The sequence below is a fragment of the Schistocerca piceifrons genome, chromosome 3 (genome assembly GCF_021461385.2).
Source record: "Schistocerca piceifrons isolate TAMUIC-IGC-003096 chromosome 3, iqSchPice1.1, whole genome shotgun sequence".
Lineage (NCBI taxonomy): Eukaryota > Metazoa > Arthropoda > Insecta > Orthoptera > Acrididae > Schistocerca > Schistocerca piceifrons.
Genome location: NC_060140.1, coordinates 601,649,991 through 601,668,696, shown reverse-complemented (window position 1 = coordinate 601,668,696; position 18,706 = coordinate 601,649,991). Strand labels below are relative to the sequence as shown.

Sequence of the window (18,706 nt, the reverse complement as noted above, 5' to 3'; positions counted from 1 at the left end):
GCAACAGGCGGAGAACTGCGAGGAATGTAAGAAGTCTCCCTCTGTGCTCTTTCTATATCAATTGCGCGCTTCCATGCATTGCTGAGTGCATAACCGGAATCTCTGTTGAAATTATTGTCACAGAGTCTAATTTCAACTGCTTCCCCTATGACAGAGTCCCAATAGTTTGAAGCGTGAGCAAGTAGTCTTGTTTCATCGAATAAAATCTTATGTTTATTTAACAAACTGCGCTCAGCCACCGCTGATTTTTCTAGATACCTGTATTTCAGGTGACACTGATGTTCCACACTGGGATCGGCGACAGTTCTATGGATATAGAGGCCACCACCTCAGTACGCATCAGTTTCACCGTGACGTCATCCAGCCAATGAGAAACCGTCCACTGCTTATAAAAGCGGAAGCCTCACCGGTCCACGACGGTCAGTTGTACCCCTGACGAAGATGACGGAGGTAGTCATCAAAAGCTTGGGATTTTATCCAAATTTGACGCGGCAAGTAAACCGAGAACTTTTTATGCAAGGACTCCGTCGCGAAAGACTTCGTAGTCATATTTCTGTCTGTTTGTTTGTTTTCATGTAGGTTGTGACTGTTGCTGACCTGGGAAACTACAACTTTTTATTTCTATTTTTTTTAATTATTTTGTGTGTGTGTGTGTGTGTGTGTGTGTGTGTGTGTGTGTGTCCACTTGTCTTGTATGTTTGGCAGAGATGTTAGAGGAGATGGGGGAAGGGAAATCGCAAAGTTAGTGTTTTTCCTTTTTTTAAAAAAAGGGGACAGAACCTGGGAGGAGATGGTAGCAGTAAATGAAGACTGTGGTTATACGTGTATATTTAATGTTATATTAAGTAGTCAGCTGTCAGTTTAAAGAGTGTATGGTTTGCCAGGTTATGGCTTTTTGAATGTGGTAGTTTTCTTGAGTGAGAAGGTGATTTTTGTTGTTGTTTATCCTTAAGATTTCCATGGCTGTATCTGTTAGGTTATGTTGGTGTAGGTGTTCTGCAGAAATTGATTTATTTGTCATATATTCCCATGTTCTTATATGCTCTTTGTACCTGGTATCAAAAGTCCTCCTCGTTTGAGCAATCAGTTTTACTTGTTGTTTTTGAGAAGTATCTCTCTCTCTCTCTCTCTCTCTCTCTCTCTCTCTCTCTCTCTCTCTCTCTCACACACACACACACACACCACACACACACACACACACACACACACACACACACACACACACAAATAAATAAATAAAAAGATAAAATAAATTAGTAATTTCACAGGTTGGCAATGCTCACAACCTGCATGAAAACAAATGAACAGACATAAAGTCTATAACACTGTGCAGAGTGGGGAACACACACAACTCCAGTTCATTTTATGAAGGTGAAGTGCGAATAACCCAAATGCAACAGAAGAAATACTGCAGAATGGCAAAAACTGTCAAGTGCAATGTGAAAGGAAGTCTTTCAACGTTAACCACTGCTAACAAGGAGAGAAGAAGCAGTGGTTTGGAGAATATGTAAAGAACACATACAAACATATGTATCTGATCTGCAGAATAATCACAGAAGATGCTTTATAAATAAAATCAAAATATGTCGATACAATTCTCTTTAATTAAACTGCAGTATGCTCAAGACAGAAAACTAATAATAACTTATTTTAACAGCTGTTTCAGAAGATGGCCACACAAACAAATATATTTCCTTACTATATTTACATCTTTGATATAGTTTCATACAACACTGACTGCTGTAGGTGAGATCTGTGGAATATGAGTAATGCAAATCAATGTATACCCAAGATGAATTCTTCTACATAAATATGAAAGGAATAACAAAATTGTAATGACCAAGCATGTATACAATGAATATCAGCTGCGACACAGATAACTAATTAAACATACGCCCATGAAGTTTGTAAAGACACTAAGATGGTAGTCTACTTTAAAACATTTTTAAGGACACACAAAATTAACTGTCAACACCAACCTTTCAAAGTAAGGGGATGCTTGTGCCCAGAAAGTTGCCCTGATGAGTCCACTGCATGAGTATGCAATGATTCTTCTAACCTGAGAGTGGATATACCAGATGTCTCCTCTTCTGCAATATCAGCTAACCTGCGGCTAGTTGCTGTAGGGGATGGTTCCAGTAATGGAGGTGTTACCAGAGTTGATACAGTTTCCAATAATTGTTCATATTGCTGACGAGAAAGTGAAATTTTTAACTGTGTAACAACAGTCCCAGTTACCTACAGCAAAAAATTTAATTTAAGACTTAAAGTCACAATGCCGAAATTTTCTTCCAGCTGTAAAATAAATAAGACAACATATATTTGCTCCTCTTGTTGTCAAGACCTGTTTGGTTTAAATAATACATTGTGTGGCTCTCATTAGAAGTAATGAGCAAGAACAGGTGCATAGCACAAACATTATTTGTTGAACAGTAATGAAGTGAAAAAAATGCAGTGGGAATGAAACTGGAAGAAAACAGAACAAAAAATGCATGAGACCAAAACCATTTACACTAAAAAGAAAGTTACTCTGGGCTAAATTCCCAAAGAAATAAATAAGAACAAAATAGCTAGCAATGAGTTGAATAATAAAGCACGGAACTATGTAAGCACAAGAAAATAATTAAAAAAAATAAAAAGATAACCTGTGAGGAGGACTTAACAGACTTAATGAATGAGTGAATGGAAGAAGCAGCTGCTGGATGTCCGTAGAACAGTAATTTTCATCTTAAATTTGGTGGCAGTGCAGAACAAGTACAAACATAGCTTGTATACTCTATCTTGGAATATCATTGTTATTTTGCCGTAAGTGTACCACTAGAAATTGGGACAGTAACCTGCTTAACTTCATCTCTGATAGCCTCCTGTAATACCTACCATTCTACCATTCAGTAGATTAACATTATTTAATGTCATTTCTACAGGAACTTTTTCAATACAAGTGTGTATGACACATCATCAAGAATTTCACTTGTCAACAAAAACAATTACTCACTATCATTAAGTGAATCACTACCTTAGTAAATAAGAGCCAAAGCATCCTGAATTAAAAAAGGCGTACATGGAAGTTCTCCTCATATTCTCCTTTTAAATATAAATGTGTGTGTGTGTGGGGGGGGGGGGGGAGGGGGGGGATGCATGCTACATTGTTTTCATAACAAATAAGCAGAGCATTGCGCTGTCAAAAACTTGAGCATGACCTTGCCACCAGTTGCTCTAATCCTGACAGGTATCTACATTTAAGACTAAACAACAACTGATTTACAGTTGACAAAGTGAAATCCAACTTTTAGAAATGTTGTCCCATATGGCATAGGAGCAAAATACACCTAATATTTACAATAACATAAGGAAAGGATAGATTTCTGCTCACCATAGGGGTAACACGTCCCTTTGCAGGCAGCCACAACAAAAAGACACTTACACATTAGCTTTTGGCCAAAGCCTTCATCAGAAAAGAAAACACACACACATTCAATTCACACAAGCAAACACATCTCACACACATGACTGCCATCTTCAGCAGTTCAGACCAAATTGCTGGAGATGGTGGTCATGTGCTTGCTTGTGTGTGTGTGTGTGTGTGTGTGTGTGTGTGTGTGTGTGTGTGTGTGTGTGTGTGTGTTTCCTTTCCTGACAAAGGCTATGGCCAAAAACTAATATGTCAGGTCTTTTTGTTGTGCCTGTCTGCAACTCAAAAAAATGTTCAAATGGCTCTGACCACTACGGGACTTAACTACTGTGGTCATCAGTCCCCTAGAACTTAGAACTACTTAAACCTAACTAACCTAAGGACATCACACACATCGATGCCCGAGGCAGGATTCGAACCTGCAACTGTAGCAGTCGTGCGGTTCCGGACTGCGCTCCTAGAACCGCTAGACCACCACGGCCGGCTGTCTGCAACTCAATTTGTCATAGTTATGGTGGGCAGCAGTCTATCTTTTCCTTACATTGTTGATATTGCAAAACAAGGAAAAGATAGACTGCAGCCCATCATAAAGATGATATTCCAAACTGAAGTTTCCACTGTTAGATTACACCTAATATTTAGACTGATGATTTTTACAGCCATCACTCAATAAAAGCAAAAGTACTTACTTTCATGTCTGAAAGAACAAAGAAGATTGGCAATCCACAGCTGCACAAAATACTTCGAGAATATATTTGCTGACTGTGAATTCCTTGGCATCAGCTATATTAGGTATAGATACACTACCCATTAGTGACCTATGAAGGTGTGCAGGAGTAGTCGAAATTGTTAAGGTGACCACTTGCAGTAAGTGGGAAATCCATAGCTTTGCACAAATTTTCACACCCCTAATGGGTAATGTATCTATACCTGATACAGTTACTGCCAAAGAATTCACAGCCAGTGAATATATTTTCAAATATTTTCTATAGCTGAGGATAATCAACCTTGTATGTTCTTTCAGAAATGGAATCAAGTATTACAAACCTAGGGTGGCATATAATGATGATAACCTTGATATCGATTCCTCATGGTCTTATTCGCCACATTGTGGAAATCCCAGTAATGTTGCAAGCATTAGATGATGAATATAGCTGACTATGACATAAAGCTGTAAACAGCGAGACATGTGGAGGTTTGGATCAGTCCAGGGAGTGTGCACAGAGAGCCGAAGCAGTTAAGGTGACTGTTCATGATAAGCAGTAAATCTAGTTTCGAGTCCCAGCCCAGCACAAATTTTCATTTGTCACTAATGGGTAGTATATCTATACCTAATACAGCTGATGCCATGGAATTCACAATCAGCAAATACATTTACGAAGCAGAAGTAGTGTAGGCATTCCCTTTATGTCCATGAAATAATGTCATGCAATTAATCAATGTGCATACTAGGATTTATTAATAAAAAACAAATCAGACAAAGGATTAAGAACTTACTGAGTTCAATAAACATCACCTCCAAAATCTATTACTGTACACACAACATCTAGTAATAAAGTAAAATAAATTACTTTTGTAAGAAAACACTGCAAATAGGAAGGTAGACCTGCCTGCATCAAGTCATGTAATTCCACTTCTTGAAATTCAGGAGGAGTCTCTGCGCCAAGCAGCAGGTTATCAGTTTGCTGTCTCATTAGCCCACAGTGCCTTTCCACCAGAAGACGCAAAGCTGTGTCATGAAGAATTGGCTTGCCCTCCTCCAAACAAGAATACAGTTTCTCTGCACGCATTGGAGGACAGTCAGGGTTCAAGCTAAATGAACAGCACATTTGTCAAAAATAATTTCATAATTTAAGATCATATTTATTTATTAACACGTCGAGTTCCGTAGGACTAAATTGAGGAGCAAATCTCCAAGGTCATGGAACATGTCAGTACATGAAATCACAACATAAAAGTAATAACAGATAAAAATAAAATGTTTATGAACCCGAAAAAAGTCAATCCATAAGTTTAAGTAAACACAATCCACAATACAACAAGAATCAGCTTAATTTTTCAAGGAACTCCTCAACAGAATAGAATGAGTGACCCATGAGGAAATTCTTCAGTTTTGATTTGAAAGCATGTGGATTACTGCTAAGATGTTTGAATTCAAGTGATAGCTTATTGAAAATTGAAGCAGCAGTACACTGCACACATTTCTGCAAAAGAGTTAAAGAAGTCCGATCCAAATGCAGGTTTGATTTCTGCCGAGTATTAACTGAGTGAAAGCTGCTTATTCTTGGGAATAAACTAATATTGTTAACAATAAATGACAGTAAGGAACATATATACTGAGAAGCCAATGTCAATATACCCAGACTCGTGAACAGGGGTCGACAAGAGGTTCATTAACTTACACCAGTTATTGTCCGAACTGCCTGTTTCTGAGCCAGAAAAATTCTTTATAATACTATACGACATAAGGGAATGAAAATAAGCAAAATAGACTAATTTTCATGTTGAATGATCGCTCACTTCAGATACCGTTCAAATAGTAAAAATGGCAGCTTCAAGTCTTTGAACAAGATCCTGAACGTGGGCTTTCCACGACAGCTTACTATCTATACGAACACCTACAAATTTGAACTATTCAGTTTCACTAATCATATGCCAATTTTTTGCTATTTTGCTATATTTGCTATTTTGCTATATTTTGCTATTTGGGGAGCAAAACAACTGATGATTGTCAAAGTAGAGAGGATATAAAATGTAGACTGGCAATGGCAAGGAAAGCGTTTCTAAAGAAGAGAAATTTGTTAACACAGAGTATAGATTTAAGTGTCAGGAAGTCGTTTCTGAAACTATTTGTATGGAGTGTAGCCATGTATGGAAATGAAACATGGACGATAAACAGTTTGGACAAGAAGAGAATAGAAGCATTCGAGATGTGGTGCTACAGAAGAATGCTGAAGATCAGATGGGTAGATCACATAATTAATGAGGAGGTATTTAATAGAATAGGGGAGAAGAGGAGTTTGTGGCACAACTTGACTAGAAGAAAGGATCGGTTGGTAGGACATGTTCTGAGGCATCAAGGGATCACCAATTTATTATTGGAGGGCAGTGTGGAGGGTAAAAATCATAGAGGGAGACCAAGAGATGAATACACTAAGCAGATCAGAGGGATGTAGGTTGCAGTAGGTACTGGGCGATGAATAAGCTTGCACAGGATAGAGTAGCATGGAGAGCTGCATTAAACAAGTCTCAGGACTTAAGACCACAACACCGTCAACAACAATGCCAATTCTGTGAAATTAAAACGTCAGGTTTCATTGAACTGTGTTGTTAGAAACTGTAAAAACTGAGTCTTACTGTGATTTAGTTTTAGTTTATTTTCTACAAACCATGAACTTAGGTCATGAACTGCACTATTTGAAACTGAGCCAATGTTGCACACAACATCCTTTACTATCAAGTTAGTGTCATCAGCAAACAGAAATACTAGAGGGCATATAATCTATGAAAATAAGGAACAGAAGTGGCTCCAACACTGATCCCTGGGGCACCCCCCACTTGACCGTACCCCACTCAGACCCCACATCACAGCCATACTCAACATTGTGAATAATGACCTTTTGCTGTCTGTTGCTAAAGTAAGAGGTGAACCAATTGTGAGCTACTCCCAGTATTCCGTAATGGCCCAAATTGTGGAGCAATATTTTGTGAACAACACAATCAAAAAATATGCCTAGCATTCGAAACCTTTTGTTTAACCCATCCAGTACCTCACAAAGAACAGAGAATATAGTATTTTCAGTTGTTAAGCAACTTCCAAAGCTGAACTGTAAATTTGATAGCAAATCATGTGATATAAAATGATCAATTATCCTTACATACAGAGCCTTTTCAATAACTTGAGCAAACACTGATGGCATAGAAATAGGTCTAAAATTTTCTACATTGTCCCTTCCTCCCTTTTTGTAAAGCAGCTTTACTACTGAGTACTTTAATCGTTCAGGTAACTGACCATTCCGGAAGGAAAAATTACAAATATGGCTAAATACAGTGCTAACATGTGCAGCACAGTACTTTAATACTCTGCTAGGCACTCCATCATAACCATGAGAGACCTTAGTCTTCAGTGATTTAATTATTGACTCAATCTCCCCCTTGTCTGTATCAAAGAGGAGTATTTCAGACATCAATCTTAGAAAGGCATTTGCCAAGACAGTTATATGATTCTCTATAGAATCTAAATTTTTATTTAATTCAACAGCAATGCCCAAATAATGATTGTTAAATACTATACATGTATCTGATTTATCAGTGACAGAAATATTTTTACTATGAACTGTCATATCGTCGACCTTGTGCTGCTGACCAGACACTTCCTTCACAACTGACAATATGGTTTAATTTTATCCTGTGAATTAGCTATTCTATTTGCATACCACATACTCTTTGCCTTCCTAATAACATTTTTAAGCACCTTACAATACTGTTTGCAATGGGCTAATTGCAGCTTGATTGTGACTGCTTCTAACATTTTGATATAATACCCAATTTGTTCTACATGATATCTTTATCCCACTATTAATGGGTGAGTATATTAACACAGTACAAACATTACATAAAATTTTTAACAGATAACAGTTCCACATTTAATATAGACTAAATAGACATTTATTGTTTATCTCTTTCTCATGAATCACTTACTGAAGATCTCGTGTGCCCCTGCGTATCGTATCCAGAGAAAACACATTAATATCTTTGATGTCTATGTTGTAGTATTCACGCCTTATCCATATGTCTTCAGACTCACTTGGCCAGCTGTTGTTTAGTGACATTTTACCCAGGTGTGCAACAAAAACTTCATAGCTGGAAGCACAGCGTGGCAGTACAACAACTGGGGAGTCCAGTACAATGTCCAGTCTAGAAAAAAATTATACATAAAAACAAAATCAGTGACAAACTGTGTCTATTTTAGTAAGAATGACTGCATAAAAGCAATATGAGTTACTTATAGAAATTTTATCATTTATGAAGAAGCAGCTATTTCCTAAACAAGATACTATTGTGTGTTAAGGGAACATTTTAATAGTGGTGATATTCCCTAAATGACAGTTCAAAAAGATGTACAAATGTAAACTTCTACACAAAAGATACATTTTTTCCAGGAATAAAATGATGCGAATTTTTTTTAAAAAAAATGAGGGAGTGGGGGAAGGTTAAATGCATTTATAATTATCGGACAATCTAAGTAATAGTTACCAATATACAGAACCATTTTTGTTCATTTTAAGGCAAAAATATTTTAATTTTCACTGTTTTAGCATGAAAGATGCATGCAAGGACACCATGAGGTATAAAGTCAGACTTTACAGACAACAGAGAACAGAGGCAAGAGTTGGGGGGGGGGGGGGCCAAGATAAAAATCATAACTGACAGTCAAACTCAACATTAAAATGAACTACAGACACACACATAAACCAGAATGTTTGTAGTACTGGGAGTGATTGGGAGAATGGTGGCGTGCTCACCCATTACAAGCAACATACAGCATTCTTTAAATAAGTGCATATATTTTTCTTTAGTTGTGTCAGCTTCCTCTGGATGCTCATTCTAACAGGTTTTTATACACTGAAAAACTGTACACAAATTAAATACTGAGTAGTTCAATATTTAACCCTTCTGCATTTTCTCTGAGCAGTAAATATTTACACAGCTTTGTGGTGAATGAAGTGCAATGAAGATGCAATGTATGGAAAATTCCTGATGGAATGTTGTATGCAAAAGCGAATCACTGATCACCATGCGAAAGAGACACTGACCTTGGCAGGCATGTATAAAATATTGAAAATTACTGAGCTTTCACACCAACTCCTCCTTCAGAGGTACCTTCATGCAAAAGTTAAGCAATTTGGCATCTTTTACACAAATTCATGTGTTGTTCACAAGGCAATGCTCTGACTTACATGGTCAAAACCTGTTTATAGAAAGAGAGGGGTGGAGATGGATGGAGGGAGGGAGGGAGGGAGGGAGGAAGGAAGGAAGTGAAGAGGGAGGGAGAAAGGGAAAGGGAGGGAGAAAGGGAAAGGGAAGGATAAAGAGGAGGGAAAAGCACAAAGAGGGAGAGAAGGAGGGGGGAGGGGGGAGAGGGAAGGGGAGGGGGAGAGGGAAGGGGAGGGGGAGAGGGAAGGGGAGGGGGGGAGGGAGGGAGGGAGGGAGGGAGAGAGAGAGAGAGAGAGAGAGAGAGAGAGATAAGAACAGTATGATATTTCTCTTGAAATGCTCAAGCATATCTTCAAAGATTGTAACAGATACCTGGTTTATTGTTAAATTGCATACAGGACCTTCTCTAAGTAGCCTCCTTCAAGTAACTATGGCAGAGGATCCTTTCCAGCCATTCAGACAATGCTTCATGCCCTACCTTCATGGAAAAGTATTCAGTTTCCTTTGTACTTTTAGCACAAGGAACAGGACATGCAGGGGCAGAATAGGATTGTAAAGTGAATGCATGGTAACTGGATAGGAAACTCTTCAAGAAATGTTTTTGTGTTCATCACAACGCAAGTAGACACATTTTCATAGCATAATAAGAACTCACGCTGGTCTGACAAGTGCATCAATTTGCTTTGAAAGGCATAATCTAGCATACTTACTTTTCCGTTTTTTTGCATGAGTCATTGTGGCTATGAATTCACTTGCCTAAACATCTGAGAAGTGTAGCTACAACAGAAACCATCAAAACCATACATGGTATTATCTTGACTTATAGTGGATATGTTGAGTAACAGACAGGCACAACAACAAGACTACTAAATAAATGAGCTTTTGACCAAAAGGCCTTCTTCTGAATTAGATAAAACACACACACACACACACACAAATTAGTGCAAACACAATTCACACACACATGACCACTGTTTCTGGCTGCTAAGGCCAGACTGTTAGCAGCTGAAGTGACGGGAGAAGCAATCTGGGTAGTGGAGGTAAGGAGGCAGCTGGGGCACTAATGCAGAGAGATAGAAGGGTTTTGGTGGAAGATGGTAAAGTGCTGTTTATGGGAGCATGCAGGGATGAGGTGGGAGAGGGAAGGGCAGCTAGGTGCAGATGGGAGTTTAGACGAAGGGTGGGAGGAGGAGGAGTACAGAGACAGAGTGTGATGGTGGTGTGGGAACAGGGAAAGGGATAGGTGAGTGAGGAAAAATGACTAATGAAGGTTGAGGTCAGGAAGGTACCTTTGATATGGACGGAGGTACTGATGTGGCTATCTTAGAGGTGAGGGTCAACTTCAAGGAAGATAGTTTGTTGGGTTGAGGAGGACCAGGTGAAGTGAATGGGGGAGAAGGTGTTGAGGTTCTGGAGGAATGTGGATAGCGTGTTCTCACCCTCAATTCAGGTCACTAAGATGTCATCAAAAAACCTGAACAAGGTGAGGGGTTTGAGATTCTGGGTGGTTAGGAAGGTGACCTCTAACTAGCCCATGAATAGGTTGGCATAGGATAACACAGTGCACGTGCCCATTGCTGTACACTGGATTTGTTGGTAGGTGATGCCTTCAAAGGAGAAGTAATTGTGAATGAGGATGTATTTGGTTGTGGTGACCAGGAAAGAGGTTGTAGGTTTGAAAACCATTGGGCATTGGGATATCAGTGTAAAGGGAGGTGGCATCAATAATAACAAACAGGGCACCGTGTGGTAAAGGGACAGGAACTGGTTTTTTTTTTTTTTTTTTTTTTTTTTTTGGGCGCACAACTTCAATGGTCATTAGCGCCCTGACTACGCTAAGAATGCACCGCGAGGCACAAGTTGACAACAACAACTAAAAGGGAAAACACAATAAAAGACAGACTGACAGGCATAGGATTAAAAAACAGCATCAAATGTCCTTAGCGAGGTTTGTCAAATTGATAAAACAAAGAACACGAGCAGCTGCTCGTGGGTCATCCGCTAAAATGGCATCTAAAGTATTAGGCAGGTTAAGATCGAGGCGCAGTGTGTTAAGATCTGGACAGGACATTAAAATGTGTGTAACCGTCAGCAAGTGCCCACATGGGCAGAACGGCGCCGGCGCAGCCGTCAGCAGATGGCGATGGCTGAACCGGCAGTGTCCAATTCTTAACCTTGCTAAAACGACCTCCTCCCGCCGAGAAGGGCGTGAGGAGGACGTCCAAGCCACGGGAAGAGGTTTTAAGGCCCGAAGCTTGTTGTCGGTAAGTGCAGCCCAATCGGCATGCCACAGCGACACAACGCACCGACAAATGACCCTGCTAAAATCAGACGAAGGGACACAACAAGAAGCTGTCCGAGGCTGGAGGACCGCAGCCTTGGCCGCGGCATCTGCAGCTTCGTTCCCAGGGATACCGACATGGCCAGGAACCCACATAAAGCTAACCGGCGTACCGACGTCCACCAGCTGCTGAAGAGAGCGTTGGATCCGGTGTACGAAAGGGTGAACCGGGTACGGATCACTGAGGCTCTGGATGGCGCTCAGGGAATCTGAGCAGATGACATAAGCAGAATGTCGGTGGCGGCAGATGTAAAGAACAGCCTGGTAGAGGGCAAAGAGCTCAGCTGTGAAGACCGAACAATGGCCATGGAGCCGGTATTGGAAACTTTTTTGGACAGGAACTGTGGAGAGTTGGTGAAGGAAATGGTTGGTATCTTTCATATAGGAGAAAAAAGCCTGTGGGTAATAGGTTGAAGGTGTTGGTCTACGAGAGGAAAGATTCTCTCAGTGGGGGCACAGTAACTGTCCAGAGGGGTTGGATTTACAGAATTTAAGAAGCATCTAGAACGTAGGAATGTGGGGCATGTTAGGGGTGAGGGGAGAGATAAACCCATCCCACAACCTCTCCCCAAAGTCTTAAGGATTTGAGGAGAGACTGGAGATCCTGCTAGAGTTCAGGAATGGGGTCACTGTGGCAGTGTTTGTAGGTGCATGAATCTGACAGCTGGTGGACTGGCTCTGGCTCTGAGCACTATGGGACTCAACTGCTGTGGTCATCAGTCCTCTAGAACTTAGAACTACTTAAACCTAACGAACCTAAGGACATCACACACATCCATGCCCGAGGCAGGATTCGAACCTGCGACCGTAGCAGTCGCACGGTTCCGGACTGCGCGCCTAGAACCGCGAGACCACCGCGGCCGGCGCTGGTGGACCCCTTCTGGTTCAAAACAGCAGTGGAGCCTTTGTCAGCAGGTAGGATTATAAGGTCGGGATCAGTTTTCAGGCAGTGGATTGCAGTTCTTTCTATGGCTGTAGGATTAGCTTGCACGTTGAAGGATTTGGGCAATGTTGCTGAGGAAAGGTTTGAGGTTAAGAAATTCTGGAAAGTAAACAGGGGTGATTAGGGGCACTGGGTATGGATCACAGTTGGATGGAGCGGTCAACAGAGTCAGGCTGGGTTTCACATAGGTCTTTGTCAGGATTGGTGATAAAGTGTTTCCACTGCAGGGACTGGAACAAGGAGAGGTGGTTTTTAACAAATCCAGCATGACTGAATTTGGGAGTGGGGCAAAAGGTAAGGCTTTTGGAAATAACTGATACTGCTGTGGGACTAAGGCTTTTGGAGGATTAGGTTTTGGATTCTGTACTGTGGTGGTACGGAATTTTTGAGGGTAGGGTAAATGCAGTAGGTCTGCAAGGCAGAGTTTGCCAGCTATGGGAGGAAGTTTGAAGGCTGTTGTATAGGTGGTGGATAGTAGTAGTGCAAGGCAGAAGTAGGAAGTAAACTGGTTGGAGAGCTTTTTAAGGTGGCACTGTGCATGCTGCTCTAGCTCCTCAAGGGCAAGAGTTTCAGTGTGTGAGATGGGATAGAGGACTTTGGGATTGCAAAAACCAGAATTTCTTGTCCTCAACTCTCACTTGCCTCATCATCAACATTCCCCAAATCCCTGAAGATGCAAGTTAACCTTACATCTGCAAGTAAGAACTACAATCCACCACCTAAAAACTGATCTTGACCTATAATCTACTTGCTGACAAAGGCTCCATCATTGTTGTTTTGAAAAACAAGGATTACCTGTCAAAAGGACTCTGCCAGCTGTCAGATTCATCCACCAACAGACCCTGCCACAGTGACCCCATTCCAGATATCCAGCATGATCTTCAGTCTCTCCTCAAATTTGTACACCCATCCCAGAACCTCTCCCCAGAGTCTATCTCTCTCCTCACCACTATCACTCCCAGCATTCCTACCTTCTAAATGTTTCCTAAAGTCCATAAACCTAACCACACAAGATTCCCCATTATTGGCAATTACTGCGCCCCTACTGAGAGAGTCTTTGCTCTCATACACCAACACCTTCAGCCTATCACCTGCAACCTATCCTCCTCCATAAAAAAAAAAACCAAACATTTCCTCCACCAACTCTCCACAGTTCCTGTTCCTTCATAACATGGTGCTCTACTCTTCACTATTGATGCCACCTGCCTTTACACTAATGTCCCTAATGCTCACGGCCGTACCACTGTTGAACACTACCTTTCCTAACACCCGACAGATTCTAAACCTACAACTTTCTTCTTGGTTCACAACCAACTATATCCTCAACCACAATTACTTCTGCTTTGAAGACATCACCTTCAAACAAATCTGGGGTACAGCAATGGGCACCCACATGGCACCATCATATGCCAAGCTACTCATGGGGCATCTAAAGAAATAATTCCTAACTACCCTCAGTCCTAAACCGCTCAACTGGTTCAGATTTACTGATTACATCTTTGTGATCTAGGTTTAGGGTGAGGGCACCCTATCCGCATTCCTCAAGAACCTCAACACCTTTTTCACTTCACCTGGTCCTCCTCAACACAACTATCAACATTCCTCGATGTTGACCTCTACCTCAAAGATGGCTATATTAGTACCTCCATCCATATCAAACATACCAACCCACAAACAATACCTCCACTTCTACAGCTGTCACCCATTCCATACCAATACGGCCCGCAGCCACAGCTGTAGTGATGAGCAGTCCCTCTCGAAACACACCAAAGGTCTCAACGAGGCCTTCACCAACTGTAATTACCCTCCCAAACTTGTGCAAAAACAGATCACCTGTGCATTGTCCTTCCCGTCACCCACCATCTCACTCACACCCACAACGTAGCCACAAAAAGAGCGCTCCTCTCATGACTCAGTACCACCAAGGATTGGAGCAACTGAATTACATTCTCCGCCAGTGTTTCAGTTACCTCTTATCATGCTCTGAAGTAAGGAATGTCCTATCCATTACCCTTCCCACCTCTCCCACAGTGGTACTCTGCCATATACTAAACCTACACAACATCCTCGTCCATTCTTACACTATACCGCTCCCAACCCCTTGCGTCACGGCTCATATTCCTGTAATAGATTTAGATGCAAGACCCGGTTCATACATCCTCCCACCACTGGCTATTCAAGTCCAGTCACAAACATCACCTATCCCATGAAAGGCAGGTCTACCTTTGAAACCAGTACGTGATCTACAAGTTAAGCTGCACTCTACATGGGTATGACAACCACCAAGCTGTTTGTCCGCTTGAATGGCCACCGACAAACTGTGGCAAAGAAACGGCTGGACACCAAGTTGCTGAGCCCACTGCCCAACACAATGTTCCTCATGTCAATGACTGCTTCACAGCCCATGTCATTTGGATCTTTCCTACCAATACCAACTTTGCTGAATTTCACAGGTGGGAATTATCCTATGTTCCCCTAACCCTCCCGGCCTCAGCCTTCATTAGTCAGGTGTTTTCATCCATCTATCCCCTTCCCTGTTCACACTCTAGCACTATACAGCCTTCTTTTCCGCCAATACGCCCAGTCTTTTTACTTCTCTCTTTTTCGACATCCCCTCCACCCCTGCACTCCATCTAACCTTCTGGCAGCACCTAGCTGCCCACTCTCTCCCCATCTCATCCCTGTATGCTCTCACAGGCAGCATTTTACCTTCACCCACCCTTCCCAGCCACAGCCTCCTCCTTACCCCCTCCACCCAGATTGCTTCTCTCATTATACGCTGTTGCTCACTGTCTGGTCTCGGCAGACAGAGACAGTGATCAAGTGTGTGTGCAAGCTGTACTTAGTTGAATGTATGTGAATATGTTGTTTACGTCTGAACAAAGTCTTTAAGCTGAAAGCTTAGTACTTACCAGTCTTTTTTGTTATGCCTTTTTGGGACTCATCATCATCACTGTATAGTGAGAAGCAATATCCTTTTCATAACTGTCATTATCCCATCTTGGATTTTCCATGGTCTAGTCTTGGAAGATGGGTGTACTAAGTTGTGTGAAATTTTCAAGATTGTGTTGTATGAAGAATTGCACATGATAAAGCTTTATGGACAATGGGCTATGTATCTACCATGGTGGATCACAAACTATTTCACACAATACTTTCAGAATCTGGTGCATTTTTTGTAAAAACAAAAGTTTTTTCTGTGTTGGTATGTGACAATGGATGAAACATGGAATCATTGCAACACACCAGAATCAGAATAAAAATCAAAACACTGGATACAAGCTGGTTCTTCACCACCAAAGGTGGGACAATGCCATTAGTGGAAAAGGCCACACCAACAGTAGAAAAGGCCACACCATCAATCTTTTGGAAATAAAAGGAATTGTGTTAATTAACTCTCTTCCAAAAGAAAACGGTAACTGGGCAGTAGTATTTATTTATTTAATCTGTCAACTTTCTAATGCAAGGGGGTACCAAAAGACACCAGAATTATTTTTTAAAGGCTATATATTTTCAAATTGTTAACAAAATAACATTACTGCCTCCAAAATACTCTCGATTACAACTAATACATTTGTCCCAATGGTGCTTCCACTGTTTGAAACATTTTTTGTAGTCATCATTAGAAATGGCTCATTTTTTTTCTTGGCTACTTCAATGTTTCCATGCTGGTGTCCTTTCACAGGATTACCAAAAGTTTCCCCAAGTGAAATTCACTGATATTTCCCTGATTTCCAGACAAGTTTTAGCATTTTTCCCTGGCAAATTTTGAGATCTCAAGCATAAGTAAAGACATAAGTTGACAAAAAATGTAAGGACTTCTGTACTTCTCCCCATTTTGTTTTGTTCTGTTTTGTTTTGTTTTGTTTTAGGGTGCAAAAACAACTAGTGTCATACGCGCCCACGTCAAAACTGTGAAACACAAAGATAAAGAGAGAAGTTAAAAACGACTACGTGTCAATCCCCAATGATGGAAGATAAGATAGGTAAAAACAGGGACGTGGAGAAAGGTATATTAAATACGTCATAGAGAAATGGAGGCCCAGAAATAAAAATTAGATGGCCTTCACCATATTACTACGAATGATAAAAAGTAAAGCATGGTTGACAACCCGTGCTCATTCACTGAAACAGCTGATAACTCAGTCTGCAAACCCAAATGGGAACATACACGGTCAAAAAACGGCATTACAACAGGAAATGGTGGACAGTTAAAAGTTGGGTGCAATGTGCACAAAGTGGTGGGGGAGGGGGGGGGGGGGGCAATGTCCAAAAAGGCAACAGCGTAAGTGGCCTCGTTTCCTGTCAGACCGACATGACCTGGAACCCATATAAACATCACAGTGGCTCTATCAAGAGTGAGCAATTGAAATCTTTCTTGCCCCCACTGCACTAAGAGATGGACGGTGAACAGTGCACAAAGGCTTTGAAGGGTGCCGGGTTAGTCTGGGCAGATAACACAATTGAAAATACTACATCGTTTGATGTAAACTGTGGCCTGATACAGGGCGAATATCTCTGCTGTAAATACTGAGCAGCGTGCCGGAAGCCGATACGTCAGTCCAAGAGCCATCAATGTACACAAAGGTACTATAGCAAAATTCCATGTGAAGGTCATGAAACTGAAGGCATAGAGCGAGGCTGGTACAGTCTCCTTAGGAAGCGAATGAAGTCCAAGGTTAACAAGGGCCACTTCACGAAGCCAAGGTGGTGAAGGGTTCACACCCACCAGGAAACTTGCAGGGAGCTTGAAATTAATCTGCCAGAGAAAGAGCCAAAAATAAACTCCAGGAGGTAAAAGAGAAGAGGGACATGCACCATACTGGCGATTAAAGGAGTGATCGAAGGAGGAGGCAGAGAATGGGTGGCCACATATGGCAGACAAACGGCATACATATCTGCTGAGGAGAAAGTTATGGTGGTAGGACAGTGATAGTTCGGCAGCTTCTGCATACAGACTCTCAACCGGGCTAGTGTGAAAGGTGCCAGTGGCAAAATGGAAGCCACAATGGTGGATAATATTGGGATGGTGTAAGAAGGACTGACGTGCAGATTCAAAAACAAAGCACCAATAGTCTAGATCAAACGGACAAGGGCCTGCTACAAACAGAGGAGAATATTTCGATTTGGACCCCAGGTAGTACCATTGAAGACACGTACGACGATGAAAGCCACATGCAGCAGGCTGCCAGGTGAGACGTGGCAGGACCAAGAGTGTTTTCTATCAAGCAAGAGCCCCCGGAATTTCGTAGTTTCAATGAATGAAAGATCAACAGGCCCAAGATGTAAAGATGGTGGAAGAAATCAACTGCGCTGCCAGAAATTCATACAAACTGTTCAGACAGTTGAAAAACAAAAGCACTGTTGATGCTCCATAATCAAAGATGATCAAGACATCACTGAAGACACCGCTCATTGAGCCAGGTCTGTGAAGAACTACAAGGGTGGCAAAATCATCAACAAAAAGGGAGCCAGAGATACTCAGTGGGAGACAGGCCACAATAGGGTTAATGGCGATAGCAAAGAGGACAACGCTCAGGGCGGAACCCTGAGGCATACTGTTTTCCTGGCTAAAGAAGTCCGACAAGGCAGAACTCACATGCACCTTGAAAATTCAGTCTTTCAAAAATTTCTGAAGGAAACAGGGCAGGTGGCCAAGAAAGCCCCACGTGTAGAGAATACGTGTAATACCACATCCCCTTGGGACCCTATATCATGTTCCAATCTCATCTCCAATCTCCCAAAGAGGGCATATATACATATAATATTAGTAACAATACCAGAGAAGGAAAGTTGCTACTCACCATATAGCGGAGATGCTGAGTCGCGATAGGCACGACAAAAAGATTCACACAATTAAAGCTTTCAGCCATTAAGGCCTTTGTCAGCAGTACAAACACACACACACACACACACACACACACACACACAAACGCAACTTGCACACACATCTGCATTCTCTGAGAGCTGAAAGCACACTGCAAACAGCAGCACCAGTGCACGATGGGAGTGGTGACTGTGTGGAGGTAAGGAGGAGGCTGTGGCGGGGAGGGAGAGGGATAGTATGGTGGGA

General features: G+C 41.6%; 1 protein-coding gene across 1 annotated transcript in view; it reads right to left on the bottom strand.

The window, feature by feature from the left end:
* The window catches only part of LOC124787832 (vacuolar protein sorting-associated protein 13D), a 557,316-nt gene that overhangs the window by 346,281 nt on the left and 192,329 nt on the right, over positions 1 to 18,706 (bottom strand). Inside the window, exons 21-23 of the mRNA XM_047254770.1 lie at positions 8,114 to 8,329; positions 5,023 to 5,224; positions 1,980 to 2,238 (exon numbers count right to left, since the gene is read on the bottom strand). Coding sequence (XP_047110726.1) covers positions 1,980 to 2,238; positions 5,023 to 5,224; positions 8,114 to 8,329 — 677 coding nt within the window. The remainder of the gene's footprint in view (positions 1 to 1,979; positions 2,239 to 5,022; positions 5,225 to 8,113; positions 8,330 to 18,706) is intronic.